The sequence below is a fragment of the Lagenorhynchus albirostris genome, chromosome 7, assembly GCF_949774975.1.
Source record: "Lagenorhynchus albirostris chromosome 7, mLagAlb1.1, whole genome shotgun sequence".
Taxonomy (NCBI): domain Eukaryota; kingdom Metazoa; phylum Chordata; class Mammalia; order Artiodactyla; family Delphinidae; genus Lagenorhynchus; species Lagenorhynchus albirostris.
In genome coordinates this window covers 68511725-68528933 of record NC_083101.1, presented here as the reverse complement: position 1 = coordinate 68528933, position 17209 = coordinate 68511725, and the positions used below count along the sequence as shown (strand labels likewise).

At 40.6% G+C, this 17209-nt stretch overlaps 2 protein-coding genes across 3 annotated transcripts in view; one reads left to right on the top strand and one right to left on the bottom strand.

The window, feature by feature from the left end:
• Positions 1–13869, top strand: part of SLC24A2 (solute carrier family 24 member 2) — a 240407-nt gene extending 226538 nt beyond the window's left edge. For both annotated transcript variants that reach the window (XM_060155123.1, XM_060155122.1), the window contains 3 exons: positions 2843–2932; positions 10123–10289; positions 13620–13869. In XM_060155123.1, the coding sequence (XP_060011106.1) occupies positions 2843–2932; positions 10123–10289; positions 13620–13869 (507 nt within the window). The remainder of the gene's footprint in view (positions 1–2842; positions 2933–10122; positions 10290–13619) is intronic.
• Positions 12829–17209, bottom strand: part of ACER2 (alkaline ceramidase 2) — a 71787-nt gene continuing 67406 nt past the window's right edge. Inside the window, exon 6 of the mRNA XM_060155128.1 lies at positions 12829–13830. Within this exon, the coding sequence (XP_060011111.1) occupies positions 13800–13830 (31 nt within the window). The 3' untranslated portion in view covers positions 12829–13799. The remainder of the gene's footprint in view (positions 13831–17209) is intronic.

Sequence of the window (17209 nt, the reverse complement as noted above, 5' to 3'; positions counted from 1 at the left end):
CAGAGTCCAAAGAAGGGAAATAGTCCAGAAAAAAACGAAAGAAGGAATTACCTGGGCTGTGAGATTGGAAATGGTAAGGTACTTTGACAGTCGGGGAAACACTTAACCAAACTGTTGATGCATGAAAGGTTGATGCTTCCAAAGCAGGAACAATATGGGAGGCTGGGTGAGGCAGACGGTTGTACAGCTGGAATGCTAGTCTGTATTTCCCTGAGGCTCTTTATTTGCTGACATTCAGAGCATAGGCTAGTATTATGATGATGATGATCATTATGTGTCCAAAGTCGGGTATATTTTGAGCATTATCGGCCCTGTCTTTCTTTAGGAATGAGTATAACCTAGATTCCTAACATCTAGGAATGCGTGCTTATATAGTCAGAGAGACCTAGATTTGAATTTCATGTCTAGTTCAAGATCTGGGTACAGCGTAAGTGCCCAGCCTTTACCTACCCCTAGTTAATGATGAAGACCTGAAATTTTACAAAGAAAAAATATTTTTAAACCTTTTTTTCAATGAGTTCCTAATCCAATACTAGGTACCTTTAGATGTCCACTAATGACTAATCGGCTTCTTGATTAAGACTCATAAGCATCAAATTTTGAAACACAGAGGTTTTCAATAATATGTTGGTGTAAACTTAGCACCTTTAAATCCTTAGTCCGATTCCTTACTTTCTGCCTTTTGACTGGGAATGGTCTATGGTTCAGGGATGATATTTTTTAGATGAGAAATATGTTCAAATAATTTGATTCTGACTTGTGATGCTGTATCAATGAACAGACATGCAAAGGTACAAAAAAATTAAACAATAATAAAATAATAGTTACATACTTAGTAAGTGAGCTAACCTGGAAAGGGGCCATACCTATGAAATGAGGACTCTCCCAGGATATCCAGTCCACGTGCCATGTCATAAAGTGTGGAGATGGTACTCTGTTCCCTCCCAGGATGCTCAAAGTCAAGCTAAGGATTGGCTACTGCTCAAACCACATGGGTGGTCCCACATCACAAGAGGGGGCCCTTCTCTTCCCTGTGATAGAGCATGGCGTGGGAGATGAAGCCCTCATCACACCTAGGATCCTGAAACAGTGACCTGCGGCCAGAGGAAAAGAATAGGGACTCTAATCAGCTGAATGCCTTGCCTGGGAAAAATTGATTTCTTGGCACTGGCAATTCCAAGGCTCAGGGAATCTGGTCTCCAGAATCCAGCTGAACCCCTTGCTTTAAAGGAATTTGCTTTCGAAGCGAATGTCTCAAGCTCCACTTTGAAAATTTGATGACTTTTTTTCCCATAACCCATTAAATAGTGCTTAGGTCCCCAGAAGGAGTCTGAGTCTTTGGCTGAAATATTTTCCTTCGAAGAAAGGGAAGGAGTAGGGGGAAGCATTTAAGAATAAGGTGGTGGCTACTCACCGTGGTTAATGCTTTCCCCAATTTAATCAAGCCCACTGGTCTTCCAGACATCCCAGCTAACAAAAGGCCCAAGAAAAACCACAACCACTGAAAGAAAGAAATGGTTATTGTGAAATTTAATAGAACCATGTGAATGATAATGAAAACATATATTAAAAACTTGAAATTAATAGAGAGAACATAAGCCTGTTTGGGGCAATAGACTGTGTTCATCGTTAAAGATATTCAAAAATTACCATATACAGGTTTACCTTTTCCTTTTAATGAAGCTCTCAAAAGCCATGGCAGAAGTGTTCTATGTGACTTCCCAAGGTCAGCTCTTCAGACAAGTGAGATAGCTTTCATCCAGGTCAACTCCAGGATTCATTTCTCGGGACAAAATTGGATGGCGTTATCAAAGCAAAAAATGAGATTGTTTCTCAAAGTGGAAAGCTTTGAAAGAAAAAGTGTTTGGCAATGATAAATGAGAGACTCTCTGAGAGCATCCTGTTATCTGAGCATGTTTTAAAGGATCCCAGTTTTGCAAAAAGGGCATCAACAGGACACCACTACCATCCGGTGCAAGCGTGGGTTTCCCTATAGTGGGATGGATAAGAAACACTGCATTTTGAGTGTCTGATTTTGGCTGATGTTTGAAAGAAACTTTAAAAGTGCTCATACTATAAGCCTGAGATTGCACAAAGCCCAGGGCTAGAAGCATAATTGGATAGAACATAGTTAGGGGTGGAGAACAGGAGAAAAAGCATTCCCAAGAACGTCTACTGTGCCACCCCCGTGGAGAGCAGCACAAGCGAGCATCTGCTGTTGATACTTGTGTGGCTCCAACGTCCTGGAGACTGGCCATCCTCAGGAATCTGTATTAATTGTGGTGATGGCTCCTTCTGTGTGGCTTTTCCTCATAATTCAGGGGACCGTAAAATGAGCCAATGTATTTTGGAAACTATTGATCCTTCTTGTTAAATGTAATTAATCCCGTAGGCTTTCTGGCATATGGATTATTAGGATACATGGGTTGAAGCAATAGAAACTGATTCTCATGAAATCGAAGAGAAGGTAGAAAAGGGAGCAGGAGAGGGAGAGAGAATGTGGGGAATTGAGGGATTGAAGGCAAGACTGAGAAACCAAGCCTTGGAAAGGGCAGGAGCAGAGAGCCTCTGAGAAACCAGCAACAGGAACAGACATTCTCTTCAAAAGACTTCCATCTCAGAAACTAGCTTTGGGATGGTTTGGCTTCCACCAATTTCACATCCTCAAGAGAGAATCTTAACATCCCAGCTTGACCAACGCTTGGTCATTTATTTTGATTGCTAATTCTACCAGGACTGCGGGCAGTGAGGGAGAAGTTGCTGAATTGGTGGTCTTGGCTTTGAGCTATCAGATCACCTCAGTTAGCACTCACATTCTCTCCTCTTTCTGGTTCTCTTTCAGTCATCAAGGAAGTTTTTTCCCATCACGTTCTTCGGCTCCATCACCTGGATCGCAGTATTCTCTTACTTGATGGTCTGGTGGGCACATCAGGTAATGCCTTGAGAGTGACACACATCTGCCTGGATTTTCTCTTGGTTGCTAAGTGGCTAACCAGTGTGTTTGCTTTCTGAAACTGTCACAACAGTATTGCATCTAACAAATTACATATTCTAGGACTAAAGGAATTTATTCCACTTAACTTTCCCTCGTCTCCTGGCCTTTCCCTATAGTGTGGACTCAAATCGGCATAGCCCCAGACAGCCATGTGGAGGAAAGGCAAGTCTCACTGCTTCTTGCCCTCTACAGCCTGAAGCCAGGCCAACCCAGGCCTGGAGGAATGTCAGAGTTTTTCCTGGCTCAGCAGCACTTACTTTCTCTTGGGCAGCCACTCACCTCATGTCTCATGTTCTCATCCAACTGGCTCTTAGGGAAAGAACTGGAGACAAAATGGTCTCTTCCTTGAGCCTCCATTTACAAAAATGATGATGTATTTCCCTTTTACTACTTTTAATTCAATACCAGTCATAATGCCCATCCCCAGAATAAACTCTCAGGAATTGTTCGTTGCAACACATGAATGGAGGAATGCGATGCAAAGGTCTTACATTCTCAAAGATAGTAATGGTTACCATTATTGACTGAATGTATACTACATGTCAGGTAATTCACATCCCTTTGTCCCTGTACATGGGTATAATTTCTATGAGGGAGGTACTATTATTATCCACAGTTTACAGATAAAGAGTTAAGCTTAGAGCTAATTTTTAAAAAAATGCCCAGGATCATTTAGGTAGTAAAAAGCAGAACTGAGATTCTAACCCAGCACTCTGCAGCTCCAAAACTCATGCTTTTAATCTCTATTATAAACTACATAAATTCCAACTGCCCACTTGTATTCTTTGTCTAATATACCCTTAAAATTATTATACTTAACAGAAATATAGCAATTTGAAATAAGGAAATATACACCAAGGACATATGTGGATAGACTTCTCAACAAATGCTGCTGGAATAATTGGATTTCTCTATGCCAAAATAAATGAACTTAGACATTTACCACCTGCGATACTCAAAACTTAACTCAAAATGCACGATAGTTCTAAACGTAAGAGCTAAAAACATCTAGAAGAAAACAGAAAATCCCCATAACCATGGGATAGGCAAAGAGTTCTATGATATAACACCAAACCATGATCCATAAAAAAGAAAAATTGATTAACTAAATGTCATCAAAAGTAAAACTTCTGCTCTTCAGAAAACCTCATTTAAAAAATGGAAAGACAGGCAATTCCCTGCCTGTCCAGTGGTTAGAACTCTGCGCTCTCACTGCCGAGGGCCCAGGTTCAGTCCCTGGTTGGGGAACTGAGATCCCATAAGCCACGTGGCACAGCCAAAAAAAAACCCCAGAAATTGGAAAGACAAACCACAGACTGAGAGAAAATATTTGCAAATCATCTCTCTCTGATAAAGCACTTGTATCCAGGATATATAAAAAGCTCTTGAAGCTCAATAATAGAGAAGGCAAGCGTCTACAGGCATCTTAATGTTTAAGATGGACAAAAGATTTGGGTAGATATTTCACCAAGAAAGGTATGCAAATGGCTAATAAGCACAAGCAAAGATATTCAACATCGTTATTCATTAGAGAATGCAAATTAAAACCACAGTGAGATACCACTTCACACTCACTTGGATGGACATAATCAAAAAGACAGAAAATAACAAGTGTTAGAGAGGATGTATAGAAATTGGAACCCTGATATATTTCTGGTAAGAATGTAAAACACTGCAGCCACTTTGTAGACAGCTTGGCAGTTCCACAAAATGTTAAGCATAGAGTTACCATATGATCCAGTGATTCCACTGTCTATATACCCAAGAGAAATGAAAACATCTGCACAATTTATACACAAATGTTCACAGCAGCATCATTCATAATGGCCAAAAAGTAGAAACAATCCAGGTGTCCATCAACTTGTATGGGTAAATAAAATGTGGTATATCCACACAATGGAATATTATTCTACAATAAAAATGAATGAAATACTGATACATGCTACAGTGTAAATGAACCTCTAAAATATTATGCTAAGTGAAAACAGCCGGTCACAAGAGCTCACATGCTGTATGATTCCATTTATATGAAATGTGAATAACAGGCAAATCTGTAGAGGCAGAAAGTAGGTAACAGTTGCCTAGGGTTGGGGGGGTTGGAGGGCAATGAGAAGTGACTGCTAACGGGTATAGAGTTTCTTCTTGGAATGACGAAAAATTGATGGTGATAGTTGCACAACTCTATAAATATACTAAAAAACCGCTGAATCATATACTTTAAATAGGTGACTTTTAGGGTATGTGAATTATATCTCAATAAAGTTGTTTAAAAATAAACATAAGGGGCTTCCCTGGTGGCACAGTGGTTGGGAGTCCGCCTGCCGATGCAGGGGACACGGGTTCGTGCCCCGGTCCGGGAGGATCCCACATGCCATGGAGCGGCTGGGCCCGTGAGCCATGGCCGCTGAGCCTGCACGTCCGGAGCCTGTGCTCCGCAGCAGGAGAGGCCACAACAGTGAGAGGCCCACGTACCGCAATCAATCAATCAATCAATCAATCAATCAATAAAAATAAACATAAGATACCACTTCACAACCATTAGGATGACTACAACCAAAAAGACAGACAATAACCATTTGTTGATGAGGATGTGGAGAAACAGGATTGCATATATTTGTCAAAGCTCACAGAACAGTATGCTCTTTTTAAAGGGTGAATTTTACTGTATGGAAATTAGACCTTAATTTTTTCAGAAAGAAGATATGGCATCACTGACAAAATCCACTGGAAATGTTGGCTGATAAAACAAGCATTATTCCTACAATATATTTTATATTATTCCTATCACAGTTATTTTACTGACATTTGACCTCAGATTACTCTTCCTTAATATTTCCAAAAATCCTCGGCCCCCTGAAGAAGTTCTGTTTGCCCCAAAGTCATAATTTTCTACATTTGTTGAAAGATGTTTGCTACCGATACCCAGCAGAAATCATTGCAGAAGGTAAGCTGCTTCTCAGCCTCCAGATTTCCAGGCTAAAAGGAGTGTTTGTTTGCCATTTATAGATATATAATGGCCTTTCCTAATAATCATTTTTATTCTTCCAAGTACTGATAAAGGAAAAAAAGTTATTTTTTTCACTTATTGGAATATATTGTTTTCTAGATATTTCTCTTTAGTCATCCTAGGAAACATCATCCTACAGGCTTCCATCTCTTTCTCTACTCTTTAATGATTATCTTCATTCCACAATCCTGTTTCCTTTTCATTCCCTTGTAGATAAATACAAACACAATGCCTGGAACAATAATAATTACTAAAAAGAGCCCAGAAATATAAAGTGCATAAAGAGAAGCCTTACTAGCAAATAATGAATGAGAAATTCCTCTTTCTTTTCTCCAAAGAAATGCTTTTCTCTTTCAAAATATCCAGACAGCTGATCAAAATAGCAGATTCTGTTCTAAGTCTGTAGCTCTAATTCTGTCATTTGTACTTCTAAACTGTAAAAGCTATAAAGATAACAAGTGCACCATTTGGTGCTCAACTATTTTGTTATCCACAGTTTTACCAATAATAAATGCTATTTAATACAATTATTTGGCTACTGTTTGGCCAAAAATAAATGCCCTTCACATAAAACACTTTGTGCATACTTTCCTTTAGTTTGGGAAGTTTTTTGTTTTTACATCTTGAATCTTCATCTTAGTAAATTTCATGGGTGAAGAAAACCTGTGATTCAAATCTATCCCTCATCTAGTTAACTGGATGTTAATTCTCGGTTAATGCTAAGAGGCAGATACAACCTCACGTCTCATTTAGCCAATATGACATTTTGCAGATCCTCACTGAACCACAGCAAGGAACTGGGTCATGGAATATGGGAGCAGCACTGGACGTGGATTCTGAGTGGCCTCGCTATTTATTTCTATTAGAAAACAAAGGAATTTCCCCCAAGAGACTACTGAGGTCCTTTCTAGCTGTAAACTCCTTTGATGCTCCCCGATTTGATCAGAGTGCTGTCCCATCCATGCACCCATCACCTTGCCTCTGACTCGCCAAAAGCCCACTTCAGTGAAAGAGACTCACAAGGAGCTTCTGAAAACGGGTTCTCCTTCAGTGAAAGTGTTTCTAGAGCCACCCAGAGTCATCAGGGTTTTGATGTACAGTGAAAATTCGTCATGATTCATGTGACTTCCCACTTTGTAAACTGACCCTGCTAAACCAGCTTCTGTCCCTGCTGCCGGAACCCTGAGGGTTGCACGCTGATATGTTGGAGAGGGACAGGAGTAGTGTCTGAGTTATCACAGCTGATATTTATTGAACATTTTCTTCATGCCTGACACTAGTTGCTATTTGCTTTATATGCATCATCACATTCAATCGTCCCAACAACTCTGAGGGTAGATATTATTATCCCCATTTTACACATGAGAAAAACTGAGACTCAGGGAAGTTGGCCACTGTGCCCAAGGAGTGGCAGGCTAGGATTTGCACCCAGGGCTTTTTGTACCCCATGCTAGCACTCTTAACCACACTACCATTAACACCTCTCTTCAATTTCTGCAATTTTCTGTCAGTAGTGGCATTCAAACTCCAGATACAGATTTTTTTTAAATAGTCACTGCTTTAAAACTCCCTCTCAGATTTTAAATTACTAAGAACGTATTAGATAGTCTGGAACTTATTGAGGGCGACAATCATTTAGTCAGCATCTTCACAGTCTTTGAAAATGTTTCACTCCACGGACTTCCCTAGTGGCGCAGTGGTTAAGAATCCTCCCGCCAATGCAGGGGACACAGGATCGAGCACTGTTCCAGGAAGATCCCACATGCCGCGGAGCAACTAAGCCCGTGCGCCACAACTACTGAGCCCACAAGCTACAACTCCCGAAGCCTGCGCTCCTAGAGCCCGTGCTCTGCAACAAAGAGAAGCCACCGCAACGAGAAGCCCGCACACCGCAACGAAGAGTAGCCCCCACTCGCCACAACTAGAGAAAGCCCATGCGCAGCACCAAAGACCCAATACGGCCAAAAATGAATAAATAAATAAATTTGTAAAAAGAAAGTGTTTCACTCCAAATCTAACAAAAAATGTCATCAGGGAGAATATTTTGCTCAAATAGGGCACTTTTGTACAAAACTCTTGTTTAACTTTTTCTAGGAGAGTCAGTAAAAATCATGCTAGTAAAATCATCTAAGTATGCAGATTGATTTGTTTATTCAGCAAATAGGTATTGAGAGCCTACTATGTACCAGGCTATGTTCTGCTTATTAGGGAGACCATAGTGATTAAGGCCATGACCCTGCTCATGTAGATGTCACTTTGTAATGGGGAGCAGTGAATCTGTGCACCACGAGGATAGGTAAACTAGTTCAGCTCACCAGGCTCTAGAGCAGGCATGACCATCAAAATAAAAATAGCTCCCAGCTATGTTTTTAAGCTAGTGGGAACCAGGCTATTCCTATAAATCAAAACAGAGATTTAGAAATAGGTTTATTCTAGAAATAGACCCAGAGACATAGAAAACAAACTTATGGTTACCAAAGGGGAAATGGGGGGAGGGATAAATTAGGAGTTTGGAATTAACATAAACACACTACTATGTATAAAATAGATAACCAACAAAGACCTACTGTATAGCACAGGGAACTATACTCAATATTTTGTAGTAACCTATAAGGGAAAAGAATCTGAAATATATATATATATATATATAACTGTACACTTGAAACTAACTTTGCTGGACACCTGAAACTAACACAGCATTGTAAATCAACTATATTTCAATTTTTAAAAAAAGAAATAAGTTTATTCTATTCCCCCAAAACCTTTATTCTTACATGCTACTTTGGCCCTTTACATTTTCTCAAAAAATGCTGGACGTCATCAGGTAGGAAACCAAACTGAAAGAATTGTCGTAAAAGTTTTCAGAACTGCAGCTCACCAACTCCAGAAAACACATAAAGCTTTTAAAAGAAAGACAACACGAAGACAAACACATTTCTCAAGAGACTGGAGGAGCATACATTGAAGGCTAGACCAACTGTCCAAAAGAGAAGTCATCAGTCTTAAAAGGCAAAGACCAAAAGAATATAATAAATGTGCCCCTGTCACTTTTCAATGATGACATACATCATTGTCAAACCCATTTACAAAGGGTTTTTCCATAAATTATAATTTAGTCCTCACAACCACCTTATAAGGTAAGTATTATCGTACCCACTTTATGGATCAGAAAACGAGGATAAAAATATAAGTAACACAGCTGTGTGTTATATATGAAAGTTGTTAAGAGACTCAATCCTAAGAGTTCTCATCACAAGGAAAAAGAATTTTTTTCTATTTCTTTAATTGTATATCTATCTGAGATGATGGATGTTCATTAAACATATGATAAACATTTCATGATGTATGTAAGTCAAATCATTATGTTCTATACCTTAAATTTATGCAGTGCTGTATGTCAATTATATCTCAATAAAACTGGAAGGAAAAAAAAAAAGAAAGAGAGGATCAAAGATATTGCCCAATCGGTCCAGTTAGCAATAGGTCAAGTACTTAATAAATTCCAGAGCCAGACCTTAGACCAAGGTCCTCTGATTCCCTAACTTGCTTTCTCCATGGCTGCCTTGCTGATTTACATTCCTGTGTTACAAAGCCCAAAAACACCCCAAATCAAGTTTTCTGTGAAAATGGTAGAGTCTAAAAGTGTTTAAGAGTGGGTTATAGACACTAGGAAATGTTAAGGAAAAATGGGAACACTGGGTGTCAATTCTTAATCTTCAATGATAAATCCAGGGGCAAATCTGCTACAGGATTTGGTGCCATTGTCAGGCACTGGCCCCTGTAGCCAATGACCAGTTGGCATTTATAACTCTGATCTTCTGCTTCCCCTGCCTGGTCTTAATAAAAACCATATAGAGGCTGCACTCTAGTCTTCTATAGCTCTTTTTGGAGATGATCTGTTTAATCCTCATGTGAACATTCCTGATCCCTTGGGTCTGAATATCATTAAAATATAAAATCCTTTCTATCAATGATGGTGCCTTATTCCTTGTTATCATCTCAGTACTCAGCACAGCACAGAGTAAGAACTCATTAAAAGGGAGTTGCATTCAAATGTTAGTGGTTTTGATGGTTTTGTGACTTCAGACACTCATATGTTTGTCCCTGTCGTTGCTTTTAGGTTGGAGAGACAATTGGCATTAGTGAAGAGATTATGGGTCTGACCATCTTGGCTGCTGGGACCTCCATCCCTGACCTGATCACCAGTGTCATAGTGGCCCGGAAGGGGCTCGGGGACATGGCTGTGTCCAGCTCTGTTGGAAGCAACATTTTTGACATCACTGTAGGGTGAGTAGAGCTAGTTGTATAAAGGTGCACATCACCTCCACCACTGTCTTTGTCTTCTTAGAAGCTGTGAAGACATGACCAGGATCTCAGAGCCCGAAACCAACCAATACCAATAGAAAGTAAAGACTGGTAGTACCATTCAATTTCACCAACTCCAATTTTCATTTTCAGAGAACTTCATGAAGAATAAGTTATCCGTAGACAGGCAGAAACACATAACTTGCATACGGAGTGGGTGTTGTAGGAAATACTTCAAGAGAATTTCACCTATAAAATGGCATTGGCTATATGTCATGAATATTCAACATTCATAGGTGACTGAGATGCTCTGGTGGTTTCACTGTATTTTTTTCCATGTTCTAATTCTAATAAAAATCCCCACCAGCCTCAGATGAGATTTGGATTGGAAAGCAGACTGGAACAAACATAGGCCCAGAAAAAATATCCCATCTCCTTCCTTGGAAAATGCTGGCAGGTTTGGCATTATCATTTCTTTATCTGTGCTGGTGAAGATATTCTAGGTTTTTTGAAAGTCAGAAGATGAGATCTGTTCTTACAGTTACGCAAACTGAAGTTCTCAATATGAATAATCTCAAGCGGATCCGATTGGGGAGGGATGCTGTCATCTCTATCATTTCATTTAATGTGTCCAAGTAAAAGTAGTCTGATAAATAACCTTGAAGGACAGCCCCTTGAGAAAGACATGGGATATTATCCTTATGTTCCCGGAAGAACTGAGCTCTTGCATCTGAGTTTGGAAGACCACTAAAACGGATCTACTTTCTCATTGAACATCTTGAATATTGTTCTCTTTTATCTTTTCCACTACCTTATATAATAATTTTTTCATTCAGTATCTACCACATGCACTGTACATACATTTTTATCTATTTAAGCCACACGACGATCCTATGACGTATGTATTTTCATCCCCATTTTTCAGATAAGGAAACCAAAGGGCACAGAATTCACACAACTAGTAATGAGATAGCTGGGATTTGAACAGAGTCTGTGCTCTCAACTCCAGCACTACCTGTGCATAAAACGCTGCTCTGAGCTTCCACTGTCTGAACCACCTTTGAGTTCCAGAGATGCCCTCTCCTACCATTCTTTCTTCCTTTGCTGGCATCTCTCCCTCAGGAGCCCTCCCTGCTTGTCTGTCTGGAAAACTCCAATTTACCCTTCCAGTGTCAACTCAAATCCTGGTTTTTCTGATTCCCTTAAGTCTTGCCTGGGGGCTCGTGCTCCTGTATACTTTCTGTATATCTGTATCTCACACTCTTGTCGTGCTCCTGTCTATCAGTCTGCCTGCTAGACTGTGAACTCCCCAAGAACAAGAACTCCCCAAAGCCTAATACGATGCTTAATGCATGGCAGTGGTTTGGCAGATGTTTGTAGAATGAATGGATGAATGGATGGGTGGATGGATGAATGAATGAACGAGTGAATGAGTGAGTGAATGCCTGAAAAGGTGTATTTTAAAGGAAAGACATCCCTAGTATAAACAGTGTTTCTCAGTTCCACTGCCGACACATTTAGAGTAGTTTTCTTGGTCAATATCTTGTATAAACAGAAAGAAAACATTCTATGGCACAAAAAGAGAAAATCCTACACATTGGGAAAAATTACAGTTGTTCTATGAGACAAATTTGTCGTGTTTTTGAAAAATATTATAGTGAATTGCAAGATGCTTTTTGTTCATTGTTCTTAAATTTTATGTATCTTGTAACTTAAATGAAAGTTTAAAGAAAATCACCCCTAATCCTACTACCCCGAAACATTTAACTTTTGTGTGTTTTTCTCCTAATATTTCAGAAAGTTTTCTTAGTGAATAATCAATTTTGCCCTGTTGGAGGGCTTTTATTTTTCCATTTTAAAGCCATGTATACCTAGCAAAGAGTAGGCATCTATTAGTAAATTAGTAAATCAACCATTTTTCTAAGTTTCTTCATAGCTCTCATAATTAACATTCTACAGCTTCAAAATATTCCATCCCGTTGCTTTCAGTTTAGCCTTTACCCTTTAGTAGGACCTTTGTATTTTTTTCAATTTTCTGGTATCATGGGTGTTTTATGAACACCTTTATGCAGAAACATCTCCTCTTTTAATTATTTTTTTAGGATAAATTTCTGCAAGAAATATTGATGGATTGAAGATTATAAACATTTCAATGGTTATTGATGTAGTATATTTTTCTAAAAAGTCTTTCCCAAGAGTTTATACCAATTTACAAAGTCATTAGCAATATATTGAGTGTAACAGTTTCTGAATAGTCTTGCTAGCATTTGCTTCTTGTTTATAGGATTCATACGTACTCAAGGTAAAGGATTTAAAAACTACATATAAAGCATAAATATATATAAGGCATAATACACACCAACATATCAGCATATATAAAACATAAATACAAACCAACACCACTTTTTAAATTTATTATTGAAGTTAGATTGCTATGTTTATGTTTATCCTTTTTAAATATAGAATCATACCATGAACATTTACCTGTATCATTATAAGTTTATGATTTTTAATAGCTACATAAAATTACATTGACTTATAGTTTGCTATTTAACAAGCTGCCTATTATTAGAGATTAAGTTATCCCTGATTTTTCACTACTCAAAATAACACTGAAATGATCACCTTTCTGAATAAAATTGCATCTGCATTTCGAATTATTCCTTGTGCTTAATCCCTGACAATAGAATTGATTGGTCAAAAGTATTAAAAATGTCATATTTCCCCCAAAGGGTTTTTATCTATTTGTAGTGCTGTCAACCACAACTTCACCAGAATTGGATGTGTGTGTGTGTGTGTGTGTCTCTGTGTGTGTGTATGTGTGTGTGCGCGTGCGTGTGCGTGATTGCTATTCTCTGTCTCCATTTAAAAAAAATAATTTGGTCATTTTCACCACAGATTTCCATACCTTTTCTCCATTTATCATCTCCTCCTGTCATCCTGTACAGATCGTCCAATTCACCTCTTTAGGGCTAAGAGCAACACTTTAATCTCAACTAGGAAGGAAACCCAAAAAAATGATTTCAGATCAAATTCAGAAATCACCTGCAGCAGCCATGTCTTTGAGCTTGTTCAACCGTAGAATACATTCTCTCTGTCCTCCCTAATTTGACTGGGAAATAGATCAGGGTTTCTCAAGTTCACCTGACTTCCTTGTAAATATGATTCCCTGCATCAGCCAGGCCTGAGTCCTAGTGAACCTAACAGGACACTCGTCTCCAATCACAGATTCCGAGACGCTAACGCTCCGTCCTGTGCCTTCCTCAGCGTGCCTGACTGCGCCCCCTTCTACCCTGCTTCTCTCCCCCACAGGCTCCCACTGCCCTGGCTCCTGTACACCACCATTCACAGGTTCCAGCCCGTGGCCGTCAGCAGCAACGGCCTCTTCTGCGCCATCGTCCTCCTCTTCATCATGCTGCTCTTCGTCATCCTCTCCATCGCCCTCTGCAAATGGAGGATGAACAAAGTGCTGGGCTTCATCATGTTTGGCCTCTACTTTGGGTTCCTCGTGGTCAGCGTCCTCCTGGAAGACAGAATCCTCATGTGCCCTGTCTCCATCTAGCAGGAAAAGCCATATCTTGAGCCAACAAAATGGACTGTCCCTCCCCGCTCAGGGTTGTAGGCTCCTTGACCTCCACTGGCGCACAGCCCTGGGCATTTCAAGTGTTCCTCCTTGGTGGCTTTGATAAGGGGGTGGCTTCGCGCTGGGCCCACTCATTTCTTGGGCTGCTCCCACCCCTGCCTCCTGCAGTGGCTCCATGCAAGAGACAAAGAGATCCCAGCATTTGGGGCTTCTCTCCCTGCACTGCTCACAGGTATTCCTCCCTGGTCATTGTCATGATGCAAAGAATGACAGAGGTGATATATATACATATAAAAAATATATATTATGTATAGATGCACATGCACACACCCCTGCCTGTTCCTGTATTATACCTCTCCTTCCACACCTATAGAGTAGTACATACCTGTATACAAATACAAAGAAAGAAAAATTATAAATATATATATATATAATCATATATATATATATATAAATACAACTGCATCTTTTCAGGGATAGCTCTAGTATATTTCTAGTACCTATTTGAAGAGGGGCATCAACCTTCAGTCTGAGCTTTACCTCTTAAGTGCAAGAGGTGAGCTAAGAGAATCATTGCTGTGACCTTCAGCCTACCTTGGACATACTGGGATTCTGCCTGGTACGGTGGATATTTTAGGAAAATAGGTTGCACGAGGGAGGGCTGGGTGGAGAGGGCCTGTAGGGGCCCTGAAATGAGCCCTCCAAAATATTCCCACAAGCCAAACCGGGAAGACCGTCTCTCCAGCCCAACTGGGGTACACTCTCTGAAACCCACAGGGTTATTGGGACATTCAGAGGTAAAACCCAGGCGGGGTGGATACTGGTTTGGGGCAAGGGGGAGGTGACCAGGGCTGGGTTTGGGGGAGGGGGGGTTATATATTGCCCCAGCATGCAAGTAGAAAATATGATTGCAAAGTAAATTAGTGCACTTCTAGGACAGCAAGACTATATAAACTGAACCTATACTGTTGCAATGCATGTCCCATTATCATCAAAAGAAGGGGGGCAAGTTTAGTTGTGATTGTCATTCAGACGTATTTTGATGCTAAGGGCATCAAAATGCCTGCCAAGAAAGCCTGGATATGTACTAAGAAATACCATCCAGCAGAGGCGCTCAGCGGGACTTGCCCCCTAAGGATGTGGTTCTTTAATGCATCTTCCAGTGTGGTCATAAAGGGCTTCAGTGGCTGAAGGAAGAAATCATTGTTCCTCCAACCAATAGAACTAGAATGACTCTGATCAATACTGCTTGGATTAAGGCAGCTTCAAGATGTTTGGAAAGGCGTTTGTTAACTAGGAAGGTTTCTGAGTCCTGTGTCTAGTGGTGCCAGGACCAGGATCTGGTTAAAGCCCATGGACCATGGGTGTCTCTCCTGCCATCAGGACCGCATCTGGGACTCTTTGTAGCTCACAGAGTACACTGCAGACTACACTCAACAGCTTCTTTACACTGGCTTCAAGCCAGTCACTTCAAGGATCTGATTTTCAGAGCATTCAAGGGACATCTTCATGTCATTCATTCAGTGCTTCCAAGTTCTATTTGACATTTTGTATGATTTCTCAGGTCTATGTCAAAAGAAAATAAAACCGACAGAGAAAAAAGATTAGGTGGACTAACTTACTGAAAAACATGCAGAGTTTTTCATTTCCCCAAATCATGCTTCCTTATAATCAGTTGAAAAAGTAAATAGAGGATGGTGCATTATTCTTTAGCCATCCTGCATCTAAGTTGGCACACACCATGGCTTCTCTCCAGTCTGTTGTGTCACTGATGCTGCTATGATTTTGCGGTGAGCACGTCCCTCCTAACACAGGGAGACAGGATGCAGAACTCACAACTGAATAAAGATAAAGATCAAGCTCAGCATTCCTTCCACAAAACCTCAGCCCACTCCACAGAGCATGGCAGTCACAGGCAGTGCCCATCATTGCTCTGCTGAGTGGAGGCCCAATTGGAAAGCAGGAAGCCAAGATGGCTGCCACCCAGGAGGCCAGCTTCCCAGTCTCTCCAACTGTGCAAAGTCGGGTGTTCAGTTGTGTGAGAGAGACCCACGTCTCCTTCATCAAGGGCAGGATTTTGTGTTGAAGCAAGAATTCGTGTTAGTTCCTCTGAGTGAAAGAGAAGGAGTAAGTGAACATTGAGTTAAAAACCCTGATGGTTTTCCCTGTGCATTACTTGAAGGGGAGCAGAGTTGTTTGTTGCATGAATCTGTATGATGGACAGGTTGGTTGTGTGGAAGAAGGTTTGAGTAGGTGACTCTGACTCAATTGCAGATTGACTATATAAAACCAGAAAGGAGGAGGGAGGTCCAGTGCAAGCCTGTTCTTATTCCAGCCCTTCCCCACACTCACCCTGCCTCCTCACTCTTTCCCATTCATTCCCAGCTCATGGTGAAGACTCAGCCAGGCAGCCACAGGGCATTTGACTTGCCTGGGAGCTCCCTTCCTAGGGAGTGTTGTCAGTCATGAAAAGTTGCATTTGAGAAGATGCTGTTTCTCAGCCCAGTTCCAACCTCAAGGGTGTGCAGTGTTGGCTCACTGGCCAGTATGCAAGCACCTCCCTGCCCCTGCTTGCCCCCTATAAGTTGTCTGTGAGGTTATGTGTTGGGCTTGGGTAAACCCAGACAGAAGTGTATAGGATGCAACAGCGGATCTTTAAAAGCATTCAAATCATTAACATAATTATAAGAAAGAACATTCCACAACATGGTTTTCTGAGTAGTTCATCTCTAGTGCCTGTGTAAATACATATATAAATATATATCTTCATACCAAATCTATATATATATATATATATATATATATATATATATACACAATACCACTTACATCATCACCCTCTGACCCAATTACATCCAGGATTCAAAAGCAGGGAGCACCAAAGTTTGCCTTAGTGAAAGGAAAGGAAAAACATGCACACCAACAACCAAAGGGAACATTTCCTCCTGATCTCATAAGGTTTGTTTTGTGCACAAGTACAAACACACACACACACACACGTGAACCCTCCTTGTATATTTAAATGGCCAGCCATATCCCTAATGGTGACGTAGAGGCAAAGAATGCACAGTAGAAAAGTACAGGGAAAAAAAATTTAGACTACAGATACTCTCTTTGTTTTTCTGGAACAGGGTAAAAATATCAAAAATTCAAGAACCAACCTCTTACTGTTCAATCTAAAATAAATGAGCTGGGGCTTCCCTGGTGGCACAGTGGTTGAGAGTCCGCCTGCCGATGCAGGGGACACAGGTTCGTGCCCCGGTCCGGGAGGATCCCACATGCCGCGGAGCGGCCGGGCCCGTGAGCCATGGCCGCTGAG